At 48.4% G+C, this 25,203-nt stretch overlaps 1 protein-coding gene across 1 annotated transcript; it reads left to right on the top strand.

The window, feature by feature from the left end:
• Window positions 1-156: 156 nt before the first annotated feature.
• On the top strand, window positions 157-24,995 carry PCSK7 (proprotein convertase subtilisin/kexin type 7). Its single transcript, XM_063093434.1, has 17 exons — window positions 157-213; window positions 1,767-1,888; window positions 2,446-2,925; window positions 4,006-4,140; window positions 4,724-4,889; window positions 6,178-6,268; window positions 7,167-7,221; window positions 7,706-7,844; window positions 8,613-8,713; window positions 11,468-11,635; window positions 12,095-12,202; window positions 12,695-12,797; window positions 21,244-21,400; window positions 21,955-22,049; window positions 22,830-22,923; window positions 23,206-23,323; window positions 23,643-24,995. The coding sequence occupies exons 3-17, from the start codon at window positions 2,458-2,460 to the stop codon at window positions 24,009-24,011; spliced, it is 2,367 nt and encodes a 788-aa protein (XP_062949504.1). The 5' UTR covers window positions 157-213; window positions 1,767-1,888; window positions 2,446-2,457; the 3' UTR covers window positions 24,012-24,995.
• Window positions 24,996-25,203: the final 208 nt, after the last annotated feature.

Below are 25,203 nucleotides of genomic sequence, written 5' to 3'. Positions count from 1 at the left end.
GGCGGAATCCGGCGAGTTAAGTCCCCCGGAGCCACTCGCCTTCCGTGCGGGAGCTGGCCCCGAGCGCGGGTTACTCGGGCCGGGCCGGCGGCACCCGCCGCTGATTGGCTGCGGCGCCCGGGCGGAAGTGATGCGGCTGTCACCGGCTCCCCCGGCTCCCGCGAAGCCGCGAGTTTCCGCAGGGAGGCGGCGGCGGCAGCTGCGGCCGGGCCGGTGAGTTGGGAACTAGGTGGGGACCGGACATTGGAAGTCCGGGTGGTCCAGAACTGGGGGGGAGCCGGCGTCCGAGGATGAGGGAACTGCACAGAGGGCGCCTTCAGTCCTGGCGTGGAGGAAGCCAGCGGCACGGGGCCCCTGGGTATTGGATTCCAGGACAAGTGTCTACGACGCTGGTGAGGAGAGGAGTACATTGCACCGAGCAATCGAGGCCGGAGAGGGGAAATCAATGAAACTGGTTTCTAGAAGTAGGGTGTAGAGGCTGCGAGGAGGACAGTCGCATGGGAGCAGAATCTCGAACTCCGGGCTGTCCATCTTCTTCCTTGACAACTAAGAGCTGTAAAGACAGGCCTAGCAATTGGGGAAGGTTGAGATCTGTTTTCGGAAAGTATTTAGGTTCCTTTCCTAGATGGGAGGTAAAAGTGCTACTCTGCCACTGGGAGACAGGAAGAGCTCAGGTTTCTCTTTCTTCCGGAAATCTGTGGTGGGATCTACTGAGACTGAGGGACGCTGCCCAGATAGGTTACTATCTAGCTATCTAACGAGATTTTGTTTTTATTTAGTATCGTATGCAAACTAGGGAAGACACCTGAATATATTGGGGCAGTCGTTTCTACTGGGGGGCGGGGAGGAATTTGAGAGTGAATATGCCTCAGAACCTAAGAGGAAAAGAAAGAGATGTGGAAAGGGGATTTTTGGAGGGAAATGTTAGGTGGTAGAAGTTCTCCTCTCCCTTTCCAGGGAGTCTTCAGTAAAATACTCATTTTTCTGGAATGCTTTGAGCTGGATGCATTTGGGTGTGTGTCTCAGTACTAAGCCCTGCCTCAGGGTGGACTCAGTAGAGAGCAGAGGCTTTTAAAGGAGCCCAGCCACGCATAGGTACACATGTGTTCTGCCACCCCATTCTTTGTCATGGTTGCCCACCAGATGTAATTTGGCCCTATTTTCCTTTGAGGGCTCCTAAGACCAATTCCCTGGTTCTATCAAACCAGGCAATTGGAGCCCAGTTTTGGAGCCTGAGTCTTCACTTCCAAGCCAACCCACTGAGTTAGTTGCAAGGGCTGCTCTTTAGAGCTGCTTTCCAATCATATCTTCTCTTCCAGTTGCCCACTTGCCCTTTAAGCCTGTTCCGTTTAGTTTGCACTCTGGCTTTCCCATGGTTTCATCCTGCCTCCTGCCTGCTGTCACTTCCCCTGGCATCCTTTGGAGATTCACAGATCAGGAAGTTAGCTACCACTTGGACTTCTAGGCAGTGTATTACCTACTTTCTCAGGAGGGGTTTTGGTAACAGTTAACTCCTCTGCTAGGCCTCAAGGGGGAAAAATGAAAAGAGGGTGGCATGATAGTTAGGACAGGAAGTAGGGTTTCTGGGTTTTGTATTGATTTTGGCCTTCTGTTCCAGTCTATGACTTATTTTAGATCCCTGGAAATGATACTTGATCTTGACCAGTTTCTTTGGTCAGTGGTCCTGGAGTTCATGTCTTGCTTCTGCTTGTTCCACTGGGTTTGGTGTGACACTATTTCTTTTGTTCTGTTCTTGGGACCCACAGGTCTGCAGTCTGTGTGCAGAGTCAACATTACTCACAGTAAAAGTGAAGCCTTTTCTCTATTTGCCCAAAATGAGTGTGACGTGGTTAGCCAGACCAGGAGCTCAACCTCATGTAGAGTCCAGGTGGGAATGGGGCCCCATTGTGGGGGTTAGCCCTGAGAACAACTGGACTGAGAAGTCCACTGGGGAAAGATTGATGTCTCTCCTCTAAATCGGAGTGGTGGGGGAGGTCAAAGGATCAGATTTCTGGCCAGCAGCCAAAAACTAACTAACTAACTAAATAAGGGGTAGAGGGCTCCTCTCCTAAACAGCAGTCATAATGCTGCCAGCAGTTTGTTGGAGTGATATGTACTTTGAGCCCTGTGAGTGGCAACAGTGGGAATAGCAGCATGGTGCCTGTGAGCCACCAGGACACTCTGCTTCATTATCTGTTCTAGTGGTAATTGGCCCATCAAGCTGTGGGAGGTCACCCACTGGGGTTAATACTGGCCTACACTACTCCTGGGGGCTTATTGCTGTTGGTAAGGGATAAGTGTGAACAAAAAGAGAGGATCGAATAATTTTTGAAGAGTGGATTGGGGTTTCCAGGGGGAATGCACTGATGGCTCACAGTCTCTCTCTCAAATACCTGCGGTTATCAGCTCTTTTAACTATTTTATGTCCTTTCTCTTTGTCTGCAGCCTACTGCTCTGATGCCGAAGGGGAGGCAGAAATTGCCACACTTGGACGCCCCCCTGGGCCCGCCCACCTGCCTCTGGCTGGAATTAGCTGGGCTCTTCTTTCTGGTTCCCTGGGTCATGGGCCTGGCAGGAACAGGTGGGCCTGCTGCCCAGGGTCCAGGGGGACTAAGTTGGGCTGTGCATCTAGACAGCCTGGAAGGTCAGGGGGAGGAAGAGACTCTAAAGCAACAGGCAGATGTCTTGGCCCAGGCAGCAGGGCTGGTGAATGCCGGACGCATTGGAGAGCTCCAGGGGCACTACCTCTTTGTTCAGCCAGCTGGGCACAGGCAGGCCCTGGAAGTGGAGGCCATCCGGCAGCAGGCAGAGGCTGTGTTGGCCAGGCATGAAGCTGTGCGCTGGCACTCAGAGCAGAGGCTGCTAAAGCGGGCCAAGCGCAGCGTCCACTTCAATGATCCCAAGTACCCTCAGCAGTGGCACCTGGTGAGTCTGGCCCTACAGTTTTTGATGTCAGATGGATAGGTCTTCGTCCGGTTCTTTAGCGGGCTTTTGACTGTGTCACTCTTCAGGTACCCCCATTGTTTGTCTGAGGGAGCATTTCTCTGGGCTTTTGCCCCCATGCTCTCCCTTCCCTGTACTGCTTTCTAGATCTGGGTACTGCAGTGCTTGGGACATGAATGCTCACACTCCAGCATGCGCCTTTGGACAAGCTGCTTAACTTTGCTGTGCCTCAGTTCCCCCACCTATAAAATGGAGATTGTAATAGTACCTGCCTCATAGAGTTATGGTTAGAGTAAGTGAATTAATATATGTGAAGCACTTAGAACAGTGCCTGACACATGGTAAACACTATTACAGAAGTGATAGGTACTAACATTATTGGCATAATAATGATATTATTTAACCCTTAACCGTAGCCATCATTTCACCATAATTGCCCATAAGTGGTGCCAGACTTAGACCAAGTGTATTAGTCCGTTTCTATTGCTTATAACAAAATACTTGGAACTGGGTGATTTGCAAGAAAACGAAATTTATTTCTTACAGTTTCAGAGGCTGGGAAGTCAGAGTCCAGGGAACACATCTGGTGAGGGTCTTCTTTGGTAGTGGCTTTACAGCAATGCAGGGGTCTCACATGGCAGAAAATGGCAGAGCAGAGAGAGAGAGACTCTCACGTGCTTTCCTTTTAAAGCTCTCGGAACCACACCTCTGACCACCATAATCCATTCACTATGGCATGGTCCTACGATCTCATCACCTCTTCTAGGCCCCACCTTTCAATTACCGTAATAGGATTTCCCACCCTCCACAGTTACAGTGGGGACTAAGCATCTAATATGAATTTTAGGATTGACTTCTGTCAATCCGCAGCACCAAGGTTGTGGCAGAGCTCACACTTGCCCCGTGCCCCCTTGACTCTCTTCCCACCTAGACCTATTGATCTGCAACCTCCGTCTGGCTCTTTGGTGGAGGCCAAGGGTAAAAAGGAGCTGCTGGCTATAGCTCTATCTCTCTCTGGGCTGTCCGTTGTGTCACTGGATTACCACCCTGTGTCCCCTACAGAATAACCAGCGGAGCCCCGGCAGGGACATCAATGTGACAGGTGTGTGGGAGCGCAATGTAACTGGACAAGGAGTGACAGTGGTGGTTGTGGATGACGGAGTGGAACACACCATCCAGGACATTGCACCCAACTATGTGAGTGGCCTTGGACCTCCTTCTTGATGTTGCCTCAGTCTTGTCCCCTTTGCTAGAGGTCAGTGGGCCAAACAAAAGGGCCTGGGGTAGGGGATGATGTTTTTCCTTCTCTCCTTTCCCAGCCAGCATTGCAGACTGACAGTTGAGGCACAGCAGGTGGCTCTGTCCCCAAGAGAGACCATCCTGGGGGTACTTCCTGCTTCCTGTTGCTACCCCTCCATGGAGAGTAAGGAGTGGCCCCTGGAGGCAACTTCCCTCTCCACTGAAGTCCTGAGTACCTTCCTCTCTCTGAAGAGGGCCTTTAGGTTGCTCTAAATCTCTTTTATCCCAGGTTTCCCAAGCCATGGAGTAGTGGCCACATTCCTATAACAGGCAAGAGAAGTTTGCTGAGAGCTATGGTACTTCTCAGTTTTGCCCCAGTGTCCTTTGCTCATATCTTGTAGCTGTGTCATTTGCAGAGAGATGGGCTTGCTACCTTGGCCTGGAGTCCTAAATTCCTAGTTCCTCTCTCTCCCTGAGCTCCAGGACCTCACCCTTTCTAACCAGTGTGACTACATGTTGCCCATTACCCCTGATATTTCAGAGCCCTGAGGGTAGCTATGACCTCAACTCTAATGACCCTGACCCCATGCCCCACCCGGATGTGGAGAATGGCAACCACCACGGCACGAGATGTGCAGGAGAGATTGCAGCTGTGCCCAACAACAGCTTCTGTGCAGTGGGAGTGGCATATGGGAGCCGCATAGCAGGTAACTCCTGCTTGAGTCTAGCCTTGGGGGCTTTGGTGGCGACATCTTCATTTCCCTGTACCCCTCCCCCATCCTGAAACTGCTTTATCCCACCCTCAACACATGTAGCACAGAACAGAGGGTAAGCTTATAATGGGCGTCTGTATGACAAATTAGTTCATTGATTTTCAGTGCAGTGGTTTTTCAAACATTTTTAAGCAGCAACCCCCACTATATAAAATATAAAGGCCAAACCCTTGACCATATGGTGGAAATGCTCTTGATGTGGGCTGGTCCTGCTCTGTCTCTTTCCTTTTTCTGATCATGGTTATGCCCCATCAGTGACCCAAGTCTTTGGAATAACTCCTTTTACTTGACTACATTATACTTGTATTTTCATAATTTACAAAGTGTATTCTCATTGGTTCTTCCTCCACGACGCCATGTATCCATGGAGGCTGTTCTTGCATCTCCCAACCCTACAGCTCCCAGTCCTACTGATGGTCATGGCCTGCTCTCCATCCTTTCAAGAGAACTGAGAAGCCCTGTTTCCCACTGAAGGTGCTTCTGTGGTCCCTTCGCCTCTCAGTCTTTGTTCGTGAAGGCAGATGGTAAAGGGAATGAACTGCGAAGCCCCCCTCTACCTGCCATGATTCCTAATATGTGCTTGGGAACCTAGACAGAGTAGGCTGGTTTCCTCTAACCCTCCAGCAGAGGGCAGCAGCCCTCTGTGAATGAGACTACAGAGGGTGCCAGAAACTTTCAGGGTCTACATACTCTCTTTTTGTTTGTTTGTATTTTTTTGGCAGCTGGCCAGTACTGGGATCCGAACTCCTTGACCTTGGTATTATAACACCTCACTCTAACCAACTGAGCTACACATCCCTTCTGAAAGCCCCATCTCTCCCTATATGGTCACCAGGATGTGACCCGCCCAATTTTTAGAGGGTGAAATTCAGCATTCATGAGAGTAGTAATTGTAATGAGTATCGTTTATTGTTATTTATCTTTGTGTCAGGCACTGCGCTAGGTGTTTTCACATGATTAAGGGTGAAGAAGGGAACCTTGGTTACCTACATGCTAGCCTGTGATTCTTCTCACCAGACCCTGTGATCTCTAAAAGTCTAAGTCCCAGCATTATGTTAAAAAATGTTTTTGGACCGCTAATATGTTTACATGGTATAAAAATTCAAAAAGTGAAAGAGAGCTTACAGGAAAAGTCAGTCCCCCACGTATAGCTCTCCACCACCCAGTTCCCCATCTGGGGAATCAGCATTACTGAGGAGCTGGTGTGGCCTTCAATGCCTAGGTATCCGGGTGCTGGATGGACCCCTCACAGACAGCATGGAGGCCGTGGCGTTCAACAAGCACTATCAGATAAATGACATCTACAGCTGCAGGTGAGACAGAGCAGGTGAGAGGGTGAGAGGGCGAGAGGCTGGAGCACCTGGGACAAATCCTCCAACACAGAATAGCAAAGTGGGCTGACTCACGCAGTTCTGAGCAGGGTCTCCTCATTGGGTTCAGCTAATAAATCCATTGCTCTCATTTCTCCAGATCCCCAGCCACTAGGTTCTCAGTCTTAACCCCCTGACACCCCAGTAATTAGATTGCCACCTAAGCAGCCCCAGCCTGCCCCATTTCATTTCTTTTCTAAACTCAAAAGACTTCTGCGAGAAACTGGGCTTTCCTGTCCAAGTGTAGATAAGCTGAGTGCCCAGCACCAATCTCTGCCGCCCTACATAAATGCACCTGCAGGTTCAGGTTATGGTGTGTGGGCTGGAGAAGGAGGAGCTGGGGTTGGGCGGCCCCCATGGCATTGATCGCACCTGTTCCTCCCCTTAACCAGTACCTCCCTTAAATTTATGACATCATCACAAGATACATTTCCTCTTAGAGAAGGAATAGAGAACCCCTCAGCCTAAGAACCAGGAAGTTATACAGATTAAATGTCCCTTCAGGGGTGCTCTGCCATCAAACCTACTAGTAGATCCCTAGATGAGGAGTGGAATGACCCATCCCTCTCTTCCGCTATGTACTACCTTCTGAAAAAGGACTTTTAGGAGCAGGAAATATGTTTCCAGAGAAAAGAAGAATCTTGGCACAGACTTCTGTTTTCCACTTTGGAGAAGGCATGGACCTTTGAACCTTATGTCTTTTAATCATGGGAGTCCTGAACTGGAACCCTTGGGAGGAGAGTAAGAGCTGCAGGCAGAAGAGTGGCCAGCTGAGACTGGGAGGCACTAGGTGGGTAGCCACAGCCTGGCTCTGGCCTTCCTTCCGGGTATTTCTCAACAGCTGGGGACCAGACGATGATGGGAAGACAGTGGATGGCCCCCATCAGCTTGGAAAGGTAACTGTGAACAGCACAAAGACTCTAGGAGACCCAGGATACAGTCTTCACTGTCCTAGGAGAACTACTACAAGTCGATCCCACTTCTCACCCCACCCCCATTTGCAGTACCAGACCTATGCCATCTAGCCCTACTGCCTCCTTTCAGGAAGAGCACACCTAATCTGGAGCCGGGAGTATGGGGGACACTAATTCTTAGAGAAATGGAACAATGCTTTGAGATTGTTTCCCTTCGATCTTGTTCTCAGCTCCCATTCCTGGCCCCACCCTGTCATGTGATGAGCAGAGTACATCCATCAAGTGTTGTTCAACTACCAGCTCCCTCCCCATCCTGTGTCCATCTTTAAATCTCTTTCCCCCAGGCCCAGTGCCCTTTGAACTTCTTTCTTTTCTTTCTAGAATGGGAGGAAAGGGTGACTGGTATGGTAGGTAGAAGTCTTTCCCGGAGCTTCTCAACTGATACCCTGACATTTTTGCTCCTCAGGCTGCCTTACAACATGGGGTGATTGCTGGTCGCCAGGGCTTTGGAAGCATCTTTGTGGTAGCCAGTGGGAATGGAGGCCAGCACAATGACAACTGCAACTATGATGGCTATGCCAACTCCATCTACACAGTCACCATAGGTAGCGACTTGATGGTTCTCTGTGTGTGTGTTTATGTGTGTATGTATCTCTCAGTGTGAGGGGATTGTGTATCTTGGTGTGCCCATCTAAACATGTGAACACGATCATGTCTTTGGGCTCATATAGGACTAGCCCTGCTCTCAGAGGACCTCGAGACGTCCTTAGATGTCACCACACCCTGAGAGCACTTCCATCCCATCTTCTAGAAGTCACCACTCGTCTTCATCCCCACCACAGTGATGAGGCTTTGCTCTGGCCTCTCTTTCTGTGGCTCCCTGACTCCCCACTAGCCTAAATTAAATGCCCTTTACCTGTGCTCCCACTCATTGCGTTTGCCACCCCAACTATATTTACTTACCTGGCTTCCTACCTGACTCTAGGCTCCTCAATATCAGGACTCTGGCCTTTTCTATATGGTCCTGATGCCTCACAGTGTGTCACTCAAAGTAGATGCTTAATAAATGTTGAAGAAAATGAACGTGTGAAGGAATGAGTAGGTACAGAGGTGAAGGCCCTCAGTTTTACCCTGGAGCCTATGGAGGAATGGTCTTAGGGTACAGAATACCCTCTGCCACTTGAGGCTGCTCGTTCAGATGAGGATTGTGGACACTCTGAGGGACTTCGGCCATTCAGGTCTTTTTTAAACTCAGGACAGCGCCCGCCCCCCTCCCCACCCATGATAATTCAAAGGTAACTCTGGCACTATCAGGCTCCTGCCGCAGGACCGGCTCTGCATCTCAGTTCCCATTTCCCTTGCTCGGTGCCCAGGTGCTGTGGATGAGGAGGGACGGATGCCTTTCTATGCAGAGGAGTGTGCCTCCATGCTGGCAGTCACCTTCAGTGGAGGGGACAAGATGCTCCGAAGCATTGTGAGTGCCTCCCGGGTCCTCCACGCCCCGCCCTGTCCCACCTCTTCTCTCAGGCATCACAACGTGTTTCTTTTTGTTCCCAGCTTCCCTGTCCTGTCCCTCAGGTTCCTCTTCCTCAGCAGACCTTTGTCTCTCAAGGTATGCCACTGTTGGAAGAACAGACCTGAGCATTCTGGATAAATCTGTGTAAATGGTGGTCATCTTAAAAACTTCATCCTAGAACAGATGTACATATTGTTACAGAAACTGTCACACTGATTAAACAACTTCTTTGAAATGTCTTCCTTTGGTAGAATTTGGGCTTTCACTAATTTCTGTGAGCTTAAAAAAAAGTCATCATTCCATTGCTCTTCAGCCCTTCTATAAATACTGTGAGTTCTGGTCATATTCATCCTCAGGAATAAACCTAGTGGTTGTCTTTATGGAATAGGTGGGGAAAGGAAATGGGAATATCTCATGTCAACTGAGAGAGAGAGAGAGAGACAGGGAGAGAGAGGAGAGAGAGAGAAAGACAGGAAGAGAGAGGAGAGAGAGGGAGAGAGAGAGGAGAGAGAGAGAGGGAAAGATGGAGTAGAGAGAGGAGAGGAAAAGATGGGAAGAGAGAGGGAAAGATGGGAGAGAGAGGGAAAGATGGGAGAGAGAGGGAAAGATGGGGTAGAGAGAGGGAAAGATGAGGAGAGAGAGGGAGAGATGGAGGGGGAGAGGAGGGAGAAGGAGAGAGAGGGAGAGACCTGGAGCTATAACTGGAGCCATAGCAAATGAGATTGGAGAGGGGAGTGGAGCTTCTCTAGCCTATGGAACCTGTTTAAGGAATTCAGGGGCTCTTGCCTATACCCAGCTGGGCTTAGCTCCACGCCAGCCAGTTTAACCCATGTCTCTAGACCATAGTCCTAGAGCTCCTAGCCTGTCCCTGTTGCCCATACAGTGTAATATGGGGGTAGGAGACTCTAGGCAAGAGCTGGACTGGAGCCAGGTGGTGTCAGATTTCTCCAGTGGCTGGGTTGGGAGGTCTCTCTGGGGCCCTCCGGAGTTAGGCTGCTTTGTCTTCCTGCTGGGTCAAATTCATTTTCCAAAACTGAAACTTTGTTATGCCCATAAATGACTTGTGGTCAACACAGTGTTCCAAGACTCTGTGCCAATTGACCCCTACTACCTCCTCCCCCTACCCCAGGGAGAAGAGAAGAGACTGGATGAAAGTAAAAAGGCAAGAGAGGCTTTGCTCAGCAGGCTGGGGTCTGTGCACAGGACACCCCACTGCAGGGGAGGCTGGGTTAGCAGGAAGGGCAGGACCTACTACGCTCTTCACCCCCAGCAGATCTGGGGAACCCTGCTCACCACCCCCCCAGCCAGGGACCTAAGAAGGCTCCATAACATAATTGTCACCCTTGCTCTGTGTTGCCTGGTTTTTCTCCTAACTCAACTCCACTTCCATCTGACCTGTAATTTGTCCAAAAATGAAAAGAGAGCTTTCTCAGTCAAGTTCCCATCTTTGACTGTCCTTGCCTTGGAAACCTCCTGCTGCCCTTTCTGTTCAATGAGCAGGGCAGCTGGGTAGAGCTGTCTTTCTGAGGGCAGGGTCTGGGGCCATATGCTTCCTGCCATCTGGCTGCCTGGGGGAACTTCCCCGGACTTTTCTATGGCTGCCCAGTGCTGCTGCCACCCTAGGCAAGTTTACGGGCTTCCCAGCTGCACACTAGACTGTCACTGTGAGGCTGTTTCCTTAACAGGAAAAATATCAATCTCTTCCCTGGCACAGACCAGGCTTCTCACTCTCACGGAGACTACAACTTGGAGAGTGTTTTTCCCTTTTCTTCTGGAATACACAGTGTCTGGGTGAAAACTGCATCTCTTGGCAGCTGCTATAACAGCTGGGAGGGAGCAGTGAGTGCAGTGGAGGAGGACACCATGGTGTCTGACCCAGGGAGAAGTCTGGAAGAAAGGAGCCCTCTGGTCTTAGCCCTGGCACCATGCGCTTAGGATACAGGTGCTGCAGACTGGAGCAGATTTAAGCAGGGCCCTCCTCAGCTAAACCTGTCAGGCTCCAGGTTGACGACAGCATGGGAAGAACTCGGTGCCAGACACCCACACCCTTGCACCCCTCCTCAGCCACAGGTAGAGCAGGGACTAATGGGAATCAAACCGAAGCACCAGCTGGAGTAGTGAGTAGCTTGTCCTGTCTCGGGCTGGCAGTCTGTGTAGACACTGAGCCCATGCCGAGCCGGGATGAGCAAGGCCACAGTTCTCTCTCCCCAGGAACATGCTCCCTGGGTTTGCACCAACATCGCTGCAGCCCCTGAGGCTGCACTGCCAAGCTGGATTTCCTTGAATGGTGCCGTCACTGTTGTCCCAGCTCCAGCTGGGGCCCAGTAGTTCCCCTGGCCACTTCCTCTGTCTAGCTTGGTTGTGGGGCTTGGAGGGGAGGGTTGAGAGTGGGGATTAGGGTGGAGAATTTGGGAATGGGAGCAAGGATCAGGAAACACTGCACCAGAGCCCTCTCACATGTCTTTATCTCCTCTCTCCCACAACCGTACCCTCAGAAGTACCTCTCTAAAGGTACTTGTCTCCCTTCTCCAGAGGTTCTCTTAGGAGGCCAGGAGGATTAAGGTTCTCCTTTGTCCTGCCCCGCTCTGGTCAAAGACTGAGGAGCAGAAAGGAAGGGCCCACCGGAGAGGCTCGTTCTGAAGACCAGGCCTGTACTCCTCCTACACCTTTGAACTCCATCTCTAACCACCCCCTCCCTTTTCCACTTCCCAGGTGACCACTGACTGGGACCTTCAGAAGGGCACTGGCTGCACTGAGGGCCACACAGGGACCTCAGCTGCAGCACCTCTGGCAGCTGGCATGATAGCCTTAATGCTGCAGGTACGGCCCTGCCTTACATGGCGTGACGTTCAGCACATCATTGTCTTCACAGCCACCCAGGTGAGATACTGGTAGGTAGACAAGTGGCCTGGCTCAGACTATCCCAGAGTTTGGGTATCAAGAAGCTTCAGATTCTAAACGTCCCAAGTGTTAGATGCCAAGTCGCCTTCAGAGTTGCCTATGTAAAGCACAGGTGAGGGGACCCCATCAAGACCACAGAGCTAAACTCATTTGTACCTATTCTGCTAATGCCATTTTGCCTGCAAAGGAGAGCTCTGGCTTTGCTCTCTTATTCTGAAGACTATGCCTCCTGGCTCCCTCTCTAGAAGCAAGCCACTGGGTGGTGACATCATGGGGCTTTGACCTATTGTCCCAGCTTTCCTCTGGGAATCCATTCCAAGTAGCCTTAGTGGGAGAGTCTGGACTGGCTCAACCAGTAGGGTAAGCAGGGAAACCAGAGGTAGGTTGCTGAGATTACATCGGCATGTGAGAGACTAACCAGGACCTCTGTCTTTTCAGTATGAGGATCGCCGAGCAGAGTGGGTCACCAACGAGGCAGGCTTCAGCCATAGCCACCAGCATGGTTTCGGCCTGCTCAATGCGTGGAGACTCGTTAATGCAGCCAAGGTGAACAAGTCTTGGCAGGGCAGAGCGCGCTGTGTGAGGTGACTGAGGGAGGGGGCCGAATACCTAAAACATTGCCTGGCACATCATAGGTGCTTAACCGGTGTTCATTCATTTCATTTATGTGGCCACTTTTCCCCTCATCTCAGTTGATATCCATCTTACAAATGAAAAAGCAGACTCAATGCTGTAATTGAAGTTTCCAAACTCTTAGCAGAGAATACTTGGGACCTGAGTGTAGCTCCAGACTCTGAGGGTGCTTGGTTCTCATGGTGCACCCTGGACACAGCGATTTTCCTCTGGTTCCTTGATTTGGTGCCAGAAAGAGCATTCCCAAGTGTCCACAGAAGCCTCAGGAGTGAGAGAAGGTGATGAGAGGAAAAAAAAGAGAGCTTGGCCTTAAAGACCATGTCAGCACACACACGTGTTTGTAAGAACATGTGTGTCATCAGTCTTTTTGGCTGATTTGCCGTCCCCCCTCCTTTCCGTTAATAGATCTGGACATCTGTCCCTTACTTAGCTTCCTACGTCAGTCCCGTGTTAAAAGAGAACAAGGCTATTCCGCGGTCCCCCCGCTCCCTGGAAGTCCTGTGGAATGGTAAGTAATCAGGACAAAGAAAGTTAATCGTAGGCCTGAGGTTTGGGTCGGGTGATAGGGAAGTTAAACTCATCCTCCCTGCCGGATTCTACCCCGTCCTTTAGGAGCTGAGCTCCAGCCAAACCTGTGGAGTTTTCTTTGACCATTTTAGGACATGTTGCTGCTTCTGAGTTGGCTGGCCCCCTGGCTGCTTAAACAAGACCTTTCTCCTGAGTTACTTACTAGTAATGAAAAGGAGCTGCTGAGCAACCAACCAGAAGGGTGGGTGGGAGGAGTGGGATTGGGATTTAGGAGACTAGGCAAGAATTGAAAGACGTTCCTGTGACTTCCATGCTCAGATCTTGCCAGACAACTCTATTCATCCCAGCAGCCTTTGGATGAAGTAAAGGAGTTGGGAGTTTCTTCCTTTGATTCTCAGGTTTATCTAACAGAGTCAGATGCAGTCTGCTGGAGGAGAGACACTCTGTAGAGGTCTCCCCAGACTCTAGTTGCCTGTCCTCTGCCCCTGCCTCCATGTGCCCAGGGTCACCAGGATTGTCTGAAGGGTGGATGGGGTGTGTCTTCTAAGTCAGTGATATGGTTTTCTGCTGAGCACAGAGGTGGAAGCCCTTCCCAGAGAAGTGGGAGGCTGGGTCGGGATGCTTGTGCCAGAGGTCCTCTGTGCCACAGGGTCCTCTGCACATTTCCCAGAATTTTCCCTACCTCCAGCTCCTTGGGGAATTTTTTTTTTTTCCCTTTAGAAATTTCGACAAGCAGAGTTATTCAACTTTTTGTGAAGGTTGAAGCATGTCATACTTAGCACCCAAACCAGAACTCTGTCCTCACTTATCCTGTCCTACTAGGAAGTGATCAAACCAGAGCCATGGCAGGAGAAGGAATGGCCAAAGAAGGGAACGCAGAAGGGGGGCCAAGGGGCGGCTTCCCTCAGGTGGAGGTTTCACTGAGAAGAGTTCAGTTGTCTCCCTGCCTAACCATACCCAGCCTTTTCCCTCCACGTGGAAGGAAACCTATGGGCCCAGTCATCATATTTTCCGTAAAAGGAATGTTATCTTGGAAAGGGCATAAAGCATCAGCCAAGGCAGAGATGTTCAGAAACATTTCCAGGAATGCAGTTCAGTCGGAATCCCCTGGCTTTGCACTTGCGTGTCTTGGAGATAGTGTGTGTGCCTTTTCCTTTTACCTCCCATTTAGGGCTGTTTACTGTCTCATCTGTCAAATGAGGGAGTTGACTTAGGAGAGGATTAGAGCCCTTTGCAGCTTTGTCATCCTCTGCTTCCCACTAACTAGGGCATGTTGCCCCACAATGTCTGACAAACCTCCCTAGGTATCAAGGCTTCCAGCAACTGCTTGTTTGTCACTAGGAAGCAAGAGGTTGTCCTGAGCAGAGGAGAGAGGGAGGTGGTCTTACGGAGAAAGCAGCATGAAGAGAAGGGAGAGAAGATTCAGAGAGTTTGGCTAATGGAGCTCTTCACCTGTTCGGAGGGTGGCAAGCAGGCCTGGCTGCGAATTTCAGAGCCAGCAAAGGTGTCTTCTCTGACATGACTACATTTACCCCTGAGCAGACAGAACAGAGCTGTCGGTTTGATTGGAGGTTGAAGGAAGTAAATCTGGTTAGTATAGAATTGAGCAACTCAATCCCAGACAATCAAGAAACCTCTGCCCCTACAGCCAAACTGGTTTTTTCCACCAGGACCTGGGTGATTCAGTGTCTGGGGGCTGGAAAGTGAACTTTTTGTAAGAGGGAGCCGAACATCCTTCAGATAGAAAAGGAAGTGAAATACCTCTAAGACTAGAGCAGCGGGGCTGAGCCCGTGGCTCACTCGGGAGAGTGTGGCGCTGGGAGCGCCGAGGCCGCGGGTTCGGATCCCATATAGGGATGGCCGGTTTGCTCACTGGGTGAGCGTGGTGCTGACAACACCAAGTCAAGGGTTAAGATCCCCTTACCGGTCATCTTTTGAAAAAAAAAAAAAAAAAAAAGACTAGAGCAGCGTTGTCCTATAGAACTTTCTGCAGTGATGGGACTGTTCTATATCTGTGCTGCTCAGTTCAGAAGCCACTAGCCATACGAGACTATTGAGCATTTAAAATGTGGCTAGTGTGACTGAAGAACTAAATTTAATTTTATTTCATTATAGTTAAATTTAAATAGCCACATGTGGCTAATGGCTACCATACTGAGCAGCACAGCTGAAGAGCAAGATGGGATTTTGTTTCTCCCCACTGATGGGAGATTATGAGGGAAAGGGGACTGGGGCCCCTTGGTTCCTTTATATCTGACACCGGCTCTGAAATCTCTACCAGAAGGTAGGAGCAAGAGTAGGGTTTTGGGAGGAGTGTCTTCTACACAAAGAGTCTTAGTGTTAGAAGATTCCTGAACACCCAGTGCACCCACCCTTTTCTCCTCATTCGCAGTCTGATTATACTGGCTAACCCTCTGCCTGGGCAGTGAATCCTGTTCCTTCACCTGTCCGCGTCTTCCCTCTTCCACCCAATCTTTTCATCTCTGTTGATTCTTGCTCCTGCCTTCAAGTTAAAGTCCCTGCCACTCTTGCACCAGCACCCTTTGCAAGTGAGTTAACTAAAGCAGTTGCTCACTTTTATCACACTCCCTCAGCCGCTGGAGACTTCATTATTTAGTGTGCCCCTTTCCCGGTCTGACATGGGGGCCAGTTCAGTTTGTCCTTCTCAACCTTCTTGTTGCTCTGACCCTACTGATGAGGCCTTTGCTGCACCCTCTGCCCCCACTATCTTCTGTGACCTCCTTTGCTCCATAGCCCGCTCTCTTCTGCCTTCTCTGCCCGAGGTGCTCATTTTCCTTGTTTGCTCTTGTGCACTCCTGAACCGTGAGTGTCTTCTGGGATTCATTCCACGACTCTATCCTCCATTTACATTTTCTTCTTCAACAGTGCAGCTGTCTTTATGACTCCAGCTACCATCTGTCCACAGATGATTCCTAGATCTAAATCTCTCATTCTGATCCCTCCCCAGTGAGAAAGATGGAGATTTTCGTAGCTTCTACAGATTATGGGCAGATAGAGACCTGGCATCTCCTGGGACAGAGGGTAAGAGTCGAAAAAGACCCAACTTATTACCAAAGGCCAAGTAATAATAAGATGAGGATCATCAGCTAAGATTCGAGTGCTTTTTATGTGCCCACTACTGTTCTAAGTATTAGCTCATTTAATGCATTAGCTCATTTAGTTCTAGCAGAACGTGCTTCCCACGTTTCCAGTGTACTCACATGCGTTGCCGCTCAAGTCCTCATCTTCACCAGTGAGAGCATGGGTGGAGCATGCCTCAGTGCACACCACTAACACAGACATGCACTCCTTTTTGGATCCTGTTCACTTCTGTAATTTTCCTGAACATGCCATTGACTCTCCTATAAGCCCCTTCTCTGCCACATCAGTGCTCTCTTCCAACTATGCCATGGATATTTTCTTCATCTTTCTATTCCTAAATCACTGTGTGCTGTTGATATTCCACTGATACGTTGCATTTAACACGTACAAAATTTAGACTTCATTATCACCTCTCAAAAGCCAGCTTGCTTTCCAAAGTTTCTCCCATTTGTGTCAATGCCATTACCATTCCTTGGGCCCCCAAACTTGAAACTCTGGAGTTTTTAATCCCTCTGTATCCCTTGCCTGTCCCCAGGTCTTCCCCTAACCCTTCCCTTGCAATTTAGCCATTTTGTTTTTTTCTCTGAACTGTCTCTTGATTGGTTCACTCATTCATTCTGCAAATATGTGAGACCCCCTTCATCCTAGGCACTGTATCAAGTTCTTTTTTTTTTTTTTTTTTTTTAAAGATGACCGGTAAGGGGATCTTAACCCTTGACTTGGTGTTGTGAGCACCACGCTCAGCCAGTGAGCGAACCGGCCATCTGTATATGGGATCCGAACCCGGGGCCTTGGTGTTCTCAGCACCACACTCTCCCGAGTGAGCCACGGGCCGGCCCGCACTGTATCAAGTTCTAGGGATCAGAGATAAGACATAGATCCTGCCTCAAAGAGCTCACAGTGTGGAATGGAAACAGTCCGATTTGCAGGTGTAATGCAGTGTCATAAGCACTGCGATGGAGACGGCACGGATGCTTTGAGAGCACAGCTGAGAGACATCTGCCATCAGGGGAAACAGGGAAGGGTTCTCAGAGAAACTGGTGACTGACCTGAGTTTTACTATATACGTTAGCCAGGAGAAAAGGTGAGGAAAGGAACATCCAGGCAGCAGGAATGACATATACAGAGTTGACAATTTCTTCAGGAAGCTGCAAGTAATTCAGTATAACTGGAGCATAAGGTGAGAGGGGAAGAGAAAGACCTGAAACTGGTTGTGGCAGGGCCAGATAGAACTGTGTGCCATGGTGGGGAGTTTGATTTTTACCTCGAAGGCTGTGGGGAGCCTTTGAGATAGATTGTCACCAATTGATGTTAGCAGAGAGAGGGATCAAAGAGATTCCCAAGGCCTTATCCTTTAGAGATCTTTTTGTTTTTTTTTTTTGGCGGCTGGCCAGTACAGGGATCCAAACACTTGATCTTGGTGTTATAACACCATGGTCTAACCAACTGGGCTAACCTGCCAGCCCTGAAATCTTTACTGATGAACTGATATGATGCCTGGGGATCCCAAAAGAATCTGGGAAGGGGAAGAAAAGGGGATCATCAATGAGACAAATATCTTGGCCATATATTGATAATTATTGAAGTTAAGTATTGAAATTAATAAATAAATAAATAAAAAAAAAAAAAAAAAAAGAAAAAAAAAAAAAAAAAAAAAAAAAAAAAAAAAAAAAAAAGTATTGAGAACATCTGTTCTCTCTACTTTTACATATGTCTAAAATTTTCTATAATAAAAAATTATATACATATATATGTTGTATATGTGTATAAATAAGTATTATATTTATATAGTTTATATATCTATGTATGTTTATATAAATAAATATAATATGTATATTTTTAATATTGGTATATATAAAGATTTCCAGGCTTTTAGCTTGGACAACTGATTAGATGGTGATGCTGTCTAATGAGATTGGGTATCCAGGAGGAAGAACAGATTGGTCAAGGGCTGTGAGGTGTGCAGAGCTGAGGAAGATAATTTTGGCTACACTGTGTTTGAGGCTTCCATACAACATCTGAAGATTATATCTACAAAGTGGTGGAATAAATGAGTTTGAAAGAAGAAAAAGATCTTGGAGAGAGTGAGATCACCAGGAGACAGAGGATAAAAGATGGCCCAGAGGCTAACATTAAAGAGTGGTCGAAGGAAAGGAACTGCCAGAGAAAACAGAAGAGGTGGCCTGAGCGGTAGGAGAAAGATCAGCAGATGGTGTCACAGGAGTGAAGGGCAATTTCAGTGAGAGAGGGCAAGAAAGGACTGAAGGGCATAAATGGGCTTCACAAAGAGGCCACTGGTTTCTTGAGAAGAGTCATTTCAGTGTATTCATAGGGGCAGAAGCCAGATTGCCGTTGGTTGAATAATTAATAGGGATAGAAGAGGATGTCTAGTTAAAGCTGGCAAATTGAACACATGCTTTTATATCTGCTCTCTCCCAAAACCTCACCAAAATAAGAAGAATAAAAATGATATAAGCACAAGGACAAAGAGAATGAGAGAGGATACCACAGCAAATGAGAAATTTCATCTCATTTTTGGAAGATGGAAAATGAATGGAGAATTGAGCAGGGCTAAGAAAATTGCAAACCAAATACCTGCAAGGGGGATACTAAGAAACAAGCCCATTCATTCTACAGTATCCCAAAAGGCTCAGGAGTTGGAGGCCCCCTGTACTACAGAAGACAGAGATGAGATATGAGACTAAAAATAGAGGTCGATTAAAAGTTAGACTCCACATACCTTCCCCCATCCTCAGCAGCCAAGTGATGGCCTCTACCTTGTCCAGGCAGGAGCTGGGAAGTTTATTCTCCAGAGCCTTAATGTTTACTGGGTACTGTTCTAAGCACTTTACATATGTTAACTAATTTAATCATCCTATCAACCCAATGAAGTAGGTACTGTTACTAGCCCCATGTTACAAATAAGGGAACTAATTTAATTCTTGGAGCTAGTAAATGGCAGAGCTGGGATTTGAACCAAGGCTGGATGGCTCCAGAGCCCATGCTGTTAACACCGGTAGATGGAAGGAAGTAAAGGGTTGAGAAAGGGTTTGTTTTGTTTTTCATTTGTAGTAGCAAAGACATAAGCAAGAAGTTCTAGCCAAGAAGATGGATAATTAGCTGATCTAGTGTTTGACTTTGCCAGATATTGCTGTGAAAGGACAAGAGAGCAAACAGGAGCTTGAGAATGTAGACCAGAGTGTTGGAGAGATGAGCTGTGGGATCTCAGCGAGGAAAAAGGAGCTTGATAGATTGCAGGAAAATGAAGGGGCCAAGAAGGGAGTGGGGAAAGTGGAAGGAGGGAGGTTGTTTACAGAGAAGGTGGGACGTTGGCTTTGAAGAGTTGACAGATGAATTTAAAGAAAATACACACACGCACACATCCATACACAGAAAGAGGTCTGCACGGATATTTAATAATGTGTCATCAGGAATTGTGGGTGCTTTTTTGTTTTTATTTTTGCTCATCTACTTTTCTAACTTACCTTCCATTAATTTGTATTGCTTATATAATAAACTCACAATGAAAGTTACTAAACGATTCAGAGGTGAAGCTGTCCCAGATAATGACAAGGTCCAGGGCATGGTCGTGGATGTGGGTGACGGATATGGGCTGCAGAAAGGTCTTTGGAGCTGAGGAGGTAAAGAAATGTGAAGTTATGACACTGAAAATGTAGTCCTCATGAATACTGGTGTCTTAGTGGTGAGTGAGAGGTGACACTCCAGTGAATGCAGTGAGAGGAGGACTGAGCAGGAGGTCAGTAGGGAAAGGGACTAGGAAGGATAGAAAGTGGTGTCGTAGAAAGCCTTGAGCCTTGGCTTTCCTTTCTCTATCACAGTCATTCGTGCGTACACGACCTCACACCTCGAATGAGGCAATGGAATTTTAGCTGCTCTTCTGTCACCTATTTCTTCCTCTCTCTAGTTCATCCTAAGGTTACAGCCATTAGTGTAACCTCCCTTCAGCCCTTTATTTTAAACTCTGTCCTTGCTCAGTAATCTGTAATAGCTCTCAGTTGCTTGTTTAAAAAATTTTAAAGCCATTCCCATGCTAGGTTCCCTACTCCCTACTTTCAGTACCTCTCTGAACCTCTTCATGTGTAAAATGAAGGTATCGCTCTCTGCCTTGAATATTGGAATAAGTGAATGGGAGCAAAGATGCCTTAGAAAGAATTATTTTTCTTGGAACCTAACTTCTTAACAATCCCCAATTGAGTCTTCCAGTTCAGTAGTTTGTTTTTTTTTTTAAGTTTTATTTTGAAATAATTGTAGATTCATAGGAGGATAAGAAGAAATGTACAGGGAAGCCCAGTGCACCCTTCTCCCAATGTTAACATCTTACACAATTATAGCACAATAACAAAACCAAGAAATTGACATTGGTACATGCATAGAGCTTATTCAGATTTCACCGGTTATACATGAACTCAGTATTTGTGTGTGTGTGTGTAGCTCTGTGTGATTTTACCACGCGTAGCCTTGCATAAACACCACCACCGTCACCAAGATGCAGAACCATACTATCACCAAAAGACTCCTTTGTGTTACCCCTTCATGGCCATATTCACCCCAGCCCCCAATCCCTAACCCCTGGCAACCACTGATCTGTTCTCCATCTCTGCAGCTGTTATTTTATGAATGCCATGTAAATGGAATCATGCAGTATATATCCTTTTGAGATAGGCTTTTTTCATTCACATAGTTTCCTTGAAGTTTATCCACTTAAGTAGTTTTTAAAAAATTTAATTCCGTATTGTCTTCAATGTGAGACTTGTTCATTTCCACTTCTATCTTTGTACCTGCTGTTTCCCCCTTCTAGAATACCCTCTACCAATCCTCTCTTCCAATCTGTATTTGTTCCCTTCTTCAGAATGTGCGTCACTGCTATGTGCCTAAACCCATCTGGCTCATCTCTGTTCCCTTATCAGTTATGTATATCCCATATCATATCACTTTCCACTTGCAGGTAGGAGCTAGGGACCATGCCCAACTTATCTTTATATTTCCAGCATCTAGTATAATGCCTGAAGTGTAGGAGGTACTCAGTAAATAACTTTTTAGATGAATAAATGATAGAAGTTGCTCTGTTGGGTTCTTATATTATGTCTTGGGTATGTTTTGTCTTCCCAACTAGACTCTAAACTAGATTGTAAACTTGAAAGCAGCAACTGCATTTCATTTACTGGTATACACTAGGCCCCAGTTAGAGTTGCCATAGATGTTTGTATGTGGCTTCAGTGAGCATATGCCTTTGTGTATGTTGGGATGAAGTGAGGGCGTGTTTATGGGCTGGTTTCCCAGCTTCCCAGCCTGACTTCCCACAGTCAGCAGGATGGACCTGGAGATGTCGGGGCTGAAGACCCTGGAACATGTGGCAGTGACAGTCTCCATCACTCACCCACGACGCGGCAGCTTGGAACTGAAACTATTTTGCCCCAGTGGCATGATGTCCCTTATCGGCGCCCCCCGCAGCATGGACTCGTACGTACACCTGCCCATGGCCTCCTGAGCTCTCTTTGCAACAGGGGCCTTTTCAAGGAAAAGTTATGGGAGAAGTGGATATTGGCACTGTCCTAACATACCATGGCACTGACTATCCTTGGCAGCTGGAAGTCACTTTTCCCATGCTTTATTCAAGTGCTTACCATGTGCTAGGCACTGCACTTTACATATGTTTTCTCCAATCCTTGTAAGAACCCTGTAGAGTAGACTTTGTAACCTCCTTTTATAGATGCAGAAACAAGTCACAGAGCCAGTAAGTGCCTGAGCGAGTAAGAATAAACCTAGATCTATGGGACTCCCAAACCTGTGCTCTCTCCACATTGGCTTTTCCTACTACACCACATTGACGCAAGTCCCTCATTCCATGAGGTCCCAGGGGCAAGGGACAGCACTTGAAGACCCCTCACGGCACCCTCCCAGATGGCTGTAGCTCATTTCCATGGCTACTACAGTAAGAAAATAATGTTTCTAGGAGAAGCGGTCAGCTCCCTGCACCATTGCCTTCCACGTTTTCTGCTTCATTCTTTCCCCAGGGACCCCAATGGCTTCAACGATTGGACCTTCTCCACTGTGCGATGCTGGGGGGAAAGAGCAAAAGGGATCTACAGACTCGTTATCAGGGATGTGGGTAAGCATCCCTGCCCTGCCACCAGGGCCCTGCATTTCCTGATTGTCTTCTGCTCCCTTGGGATCTCAGAGTCCCCACAGAAAGTATCCCATGTGGAATTCAGAGGATTGCCATTGAACCAAGAGGGTAAATGCCAGGAAGTATGCCCCCTCCAAAAAGTGGATATTGACATCTAAAAGTGTTCATTGATTCTACCTCCCGTATTCCTTGAAGAAGTGACTGATCCATTTTCCCTCAGGATAGCAACACAAATTCCTTGTTGAAACCACATTTCAAGTCCTTTCACATATAACCATCCTTCGGCCAGCCCTGGTAGGCAGGTAAGGGCAGGACTAATTTTCACTGTCTCTTTTGGAAAAACTGAGGCCGAGAGGTTTGAAGTGACTTACAGAATGTCACAATATCAGTGAATATTGAATATCTTCAATATCACTGAAGAAACTGGAAATTGAGCCCAACCCTTCAAACTTCCAGTTAAGTTAGTTATTCATTAGACCAGTGGTTTTCAAACCTTTCTTTAATTTAGTAGAAAGACATTTTTTTTGTTCAAGCAAAATCCCAGCTGAAACCCCAAAACATGGGAGATAAAGGCAAAACTTCTCTGCCTAGAAGTACAACCTTTCAACGCCCCTTTCCATTCCTGAGGGCACCCTGCGAAGCACTTCTGCAGAACCATGGGGTCAGTGGGACACAGTTAGAGAACTACTACAGCAGACCATGTAGTCTGAGTCCCTTTGGGAGTGGGGCATGGCTCATGGACTACCCCACTTTCTGTCCTAGGAGATGAGTCATTCCAGGTCGGCATCCTCCGGCAATGGCAGCTGACCTTATATGGTTCTGTGTGGAGTCCAGTAGACATCAGGGACAGACAAAGGTAGGTATAGCCACATGTGTCAGAGGGACGGCAACTCATGGTTGGGGGAATATGGGGGAAGAGGCCACCTGGGGAGGCCCACCTACCTCTGAACCCCAAATGTGCTTCCCAGCTCCAGTCTCAAGCTGAAAGGTAGAGCTGTGGGCTGAGAACCCACAATGTGCTCCTCTCCTTTTTGCTGTGGGGCTTCATGCTCTTCTGCTGTAAGCAGGGAGGACAGGAGAGCAGATGGTGTAGGAACCATGTTCAGTGGAGTGTCCTCATTTCTTTTCTTCTCCACAGGATGTTAGAAAGTGCCATGAGTGGAAAATACCTGCACGATGGCTTCGCTCTGCCCTGCCCACCTGGGCTGAAAATTCCTGAGGAAGTTGGTTATACCATCACCCCTAACACCCTTAAGGTACTAGGGCCAAGATTCAAGCTACGGGCAGGCAGAACTGTCCTGGGGAGTTTAGTCTTTGATGTGATACTCAGGTGACCTGGGGAATGAGGAGTTGGGAAGACCTGGGTCCCAACAGTGGTTTCATAGCGTTGCTCCTGCTCTACTAGCTAACTGTTAGAGGGCAGTCCTTGTGGGAGGGGGGCGACTAGAGGAGTGCTTTGGGGTAAGAGAGGCAGTCTCCAGAAGGAGAAAGACTTTCTGAGCTCATTGTCTGGGCTGAGAAAGGCTGGGGGCTTTGGGAAACAGTCCCTAACAAACGTGATTGACTTTTCTCCAGACCCTGGTGCTGGTAGGCTGTTTTACCATCTTCTGGACCATTTACTACATGCTGGAAGTATATTTGAGCCATAGGAATGTGGCTTCTAACCCAGTTTTTAGGAGTGGACCCTGCCACTGGACCCGGAGGAGCCGAAAAGCCAGGGAGGAGGGGACAGAACTAGAATCCATGCCACTTTGTAACAGCAAGGATCTAGATGGAGTAGAGGCAGAGAGCAGGGACCCTCCTGCCACCTCTGGCCTCCTTGCCCCAGACTTGCTGGATCAGGGGGACTGGAGCCCATCCCAGAATGGCATGAGTGCTCTGGACTGCCCTCATCAGCATCAACCTTTAGATCTGCTTCAGGAGAAGGAGGAGCAGATCTGCTGACATTGGGATCTGACACATTCAATGCGGGATATGCTCTTCCTTCCCAAATTGGGGAAGCTTGGAAAATTGCTCTCAACTATTGGAGCTCTGGGGAGAAAGCAGTCCTGATGCTTACATCTGGAATCTGAGGCCCAAACAGCATCCTGTGACTCTGCTCAAGAGAGGTTGAGGGCCTTTGTAAGGTATAAGTGGCAGAGGATTCGTGCCAGAGAACCGTCTGGCAAGAGCCTCAGGATCTTCCTCCAACTGAACAGGAGCTTTTGGTGAGAAGGTATTGGATGAGGAGTTGGTGCCTCCACTGGGCAAGCCTCCATCCTCCTGTCTCTTGGGCAAGCCAGTCGTCAAGGTCACAGGGACCCCAACCCACGCGTGGGTTGAGAAGGTGCCTGCCATGGCCAGGAGAACATCTCAACAGAAACATCACAGGGGTCACTTGGGAAAAGGGCTTAGGAGTAGAGGCTGGGAAGAGCCCCAGGCCATGCCTGTCCTGAAAGCAGCTGCCTCTATTATCCCTTCCCTGGACGACTCATCAGAAGCCAACCTTGAACATACCCCTGACTCCTTCAGCATCACTCCTCCCCCACCTTTATCATTCTCAAGGATTGGTACGATCCTCCTGGCACAGCTGGGGATGGGCACGGCTCCCCAGGGCCTGTGCTGCTTCACTAAGGAATTCTGTGGCAGGGCTGCAGAGCAGATGTCAGACACATGAGTTTTAGGAGACAGCCTTGGGAGCCACTGCCCCTCCAGCCCTACAACCACCCTGTCTTCCTCAGCAAAATGCTCAGGGAAATGGCCTTCACCCCGGGAGGCCAGCTGTCTGCCTGACAGGCTGTGACTTTTCCTCCCATTCTCAGCCTCCTCCCCTCTTCTGAGCTAGTTGGTTGATTTGAATTTTTTTAATGCTTAAAATTTGGTTTTTCACAGCCATCTTTTGTTGAATTTTTTCTGCACAGCTTTTCCAAAATAAAAACCTTCCAAACATTTCTGCCACTTCTCTTCATTCCTCTGCCTCCCAAAGCCAATGCAAGTTGCTAAGTTGCTCCTCTTCCTCTTCAGTCCCCGAGATTCACTCTCCTGTTCCATGGCCTGTTTCCTCTGAAAGAATCTGACCCTCCTAGAATCTTGGAGTGTGAAGGGTCTTTCAGAGGACGGCAGCCAGGAACACACCAAAACTTTGCCTGCCTGTTGC

This window comes from Cynocephalus volans, chromosome 4 (assembly GCF_027409185.1).
Source record: "Cynocephalus volans isolate mCynVol1 chromosome 4, mCynVol1.pri, whole genome shotgun sequence".
Classification (NCBI taxonomy): domain Eukaryota; kingdom Metazoa; phylum Chordata; class Mammalia; order Dermoptera; family Cynocephalidae; genus Cynocephalus; species Cynocephalus volans.
The sequence above is the reverse complement of the archived record's forward strand: the minus strand, read 5'-3'. Positions and strand labels throughout refer to the sequence as shown.

What these genes read in the sequence shown, in the direction of transcription:
- PCSK7 (XM_063093434.1), top strand. Translation starts at nt 2,458, where the DNA reads ATGCCGAAGGGGAGGCAGAAATTGCCACACTTGGACGCCCCCCTGGGC. An exon ending in TTGTCTTCACAGCCACCCAG is followed by an intron (nt 11,636 to 12,094) that starts GTGAGATACTGG and finishes CTGTCTTTTCAG; the next exon opens with TATGAGGATCGCCGAGCAGA. An exon ending in GACATCAGGGACAGACAAAG is followed by an intron (nt 22,924 to 23,205) that starts GTAGGTATAGCC and finishes TCTTCTCCACAG; the next exon opens with GATGTTAGAAAGTGCCATGA.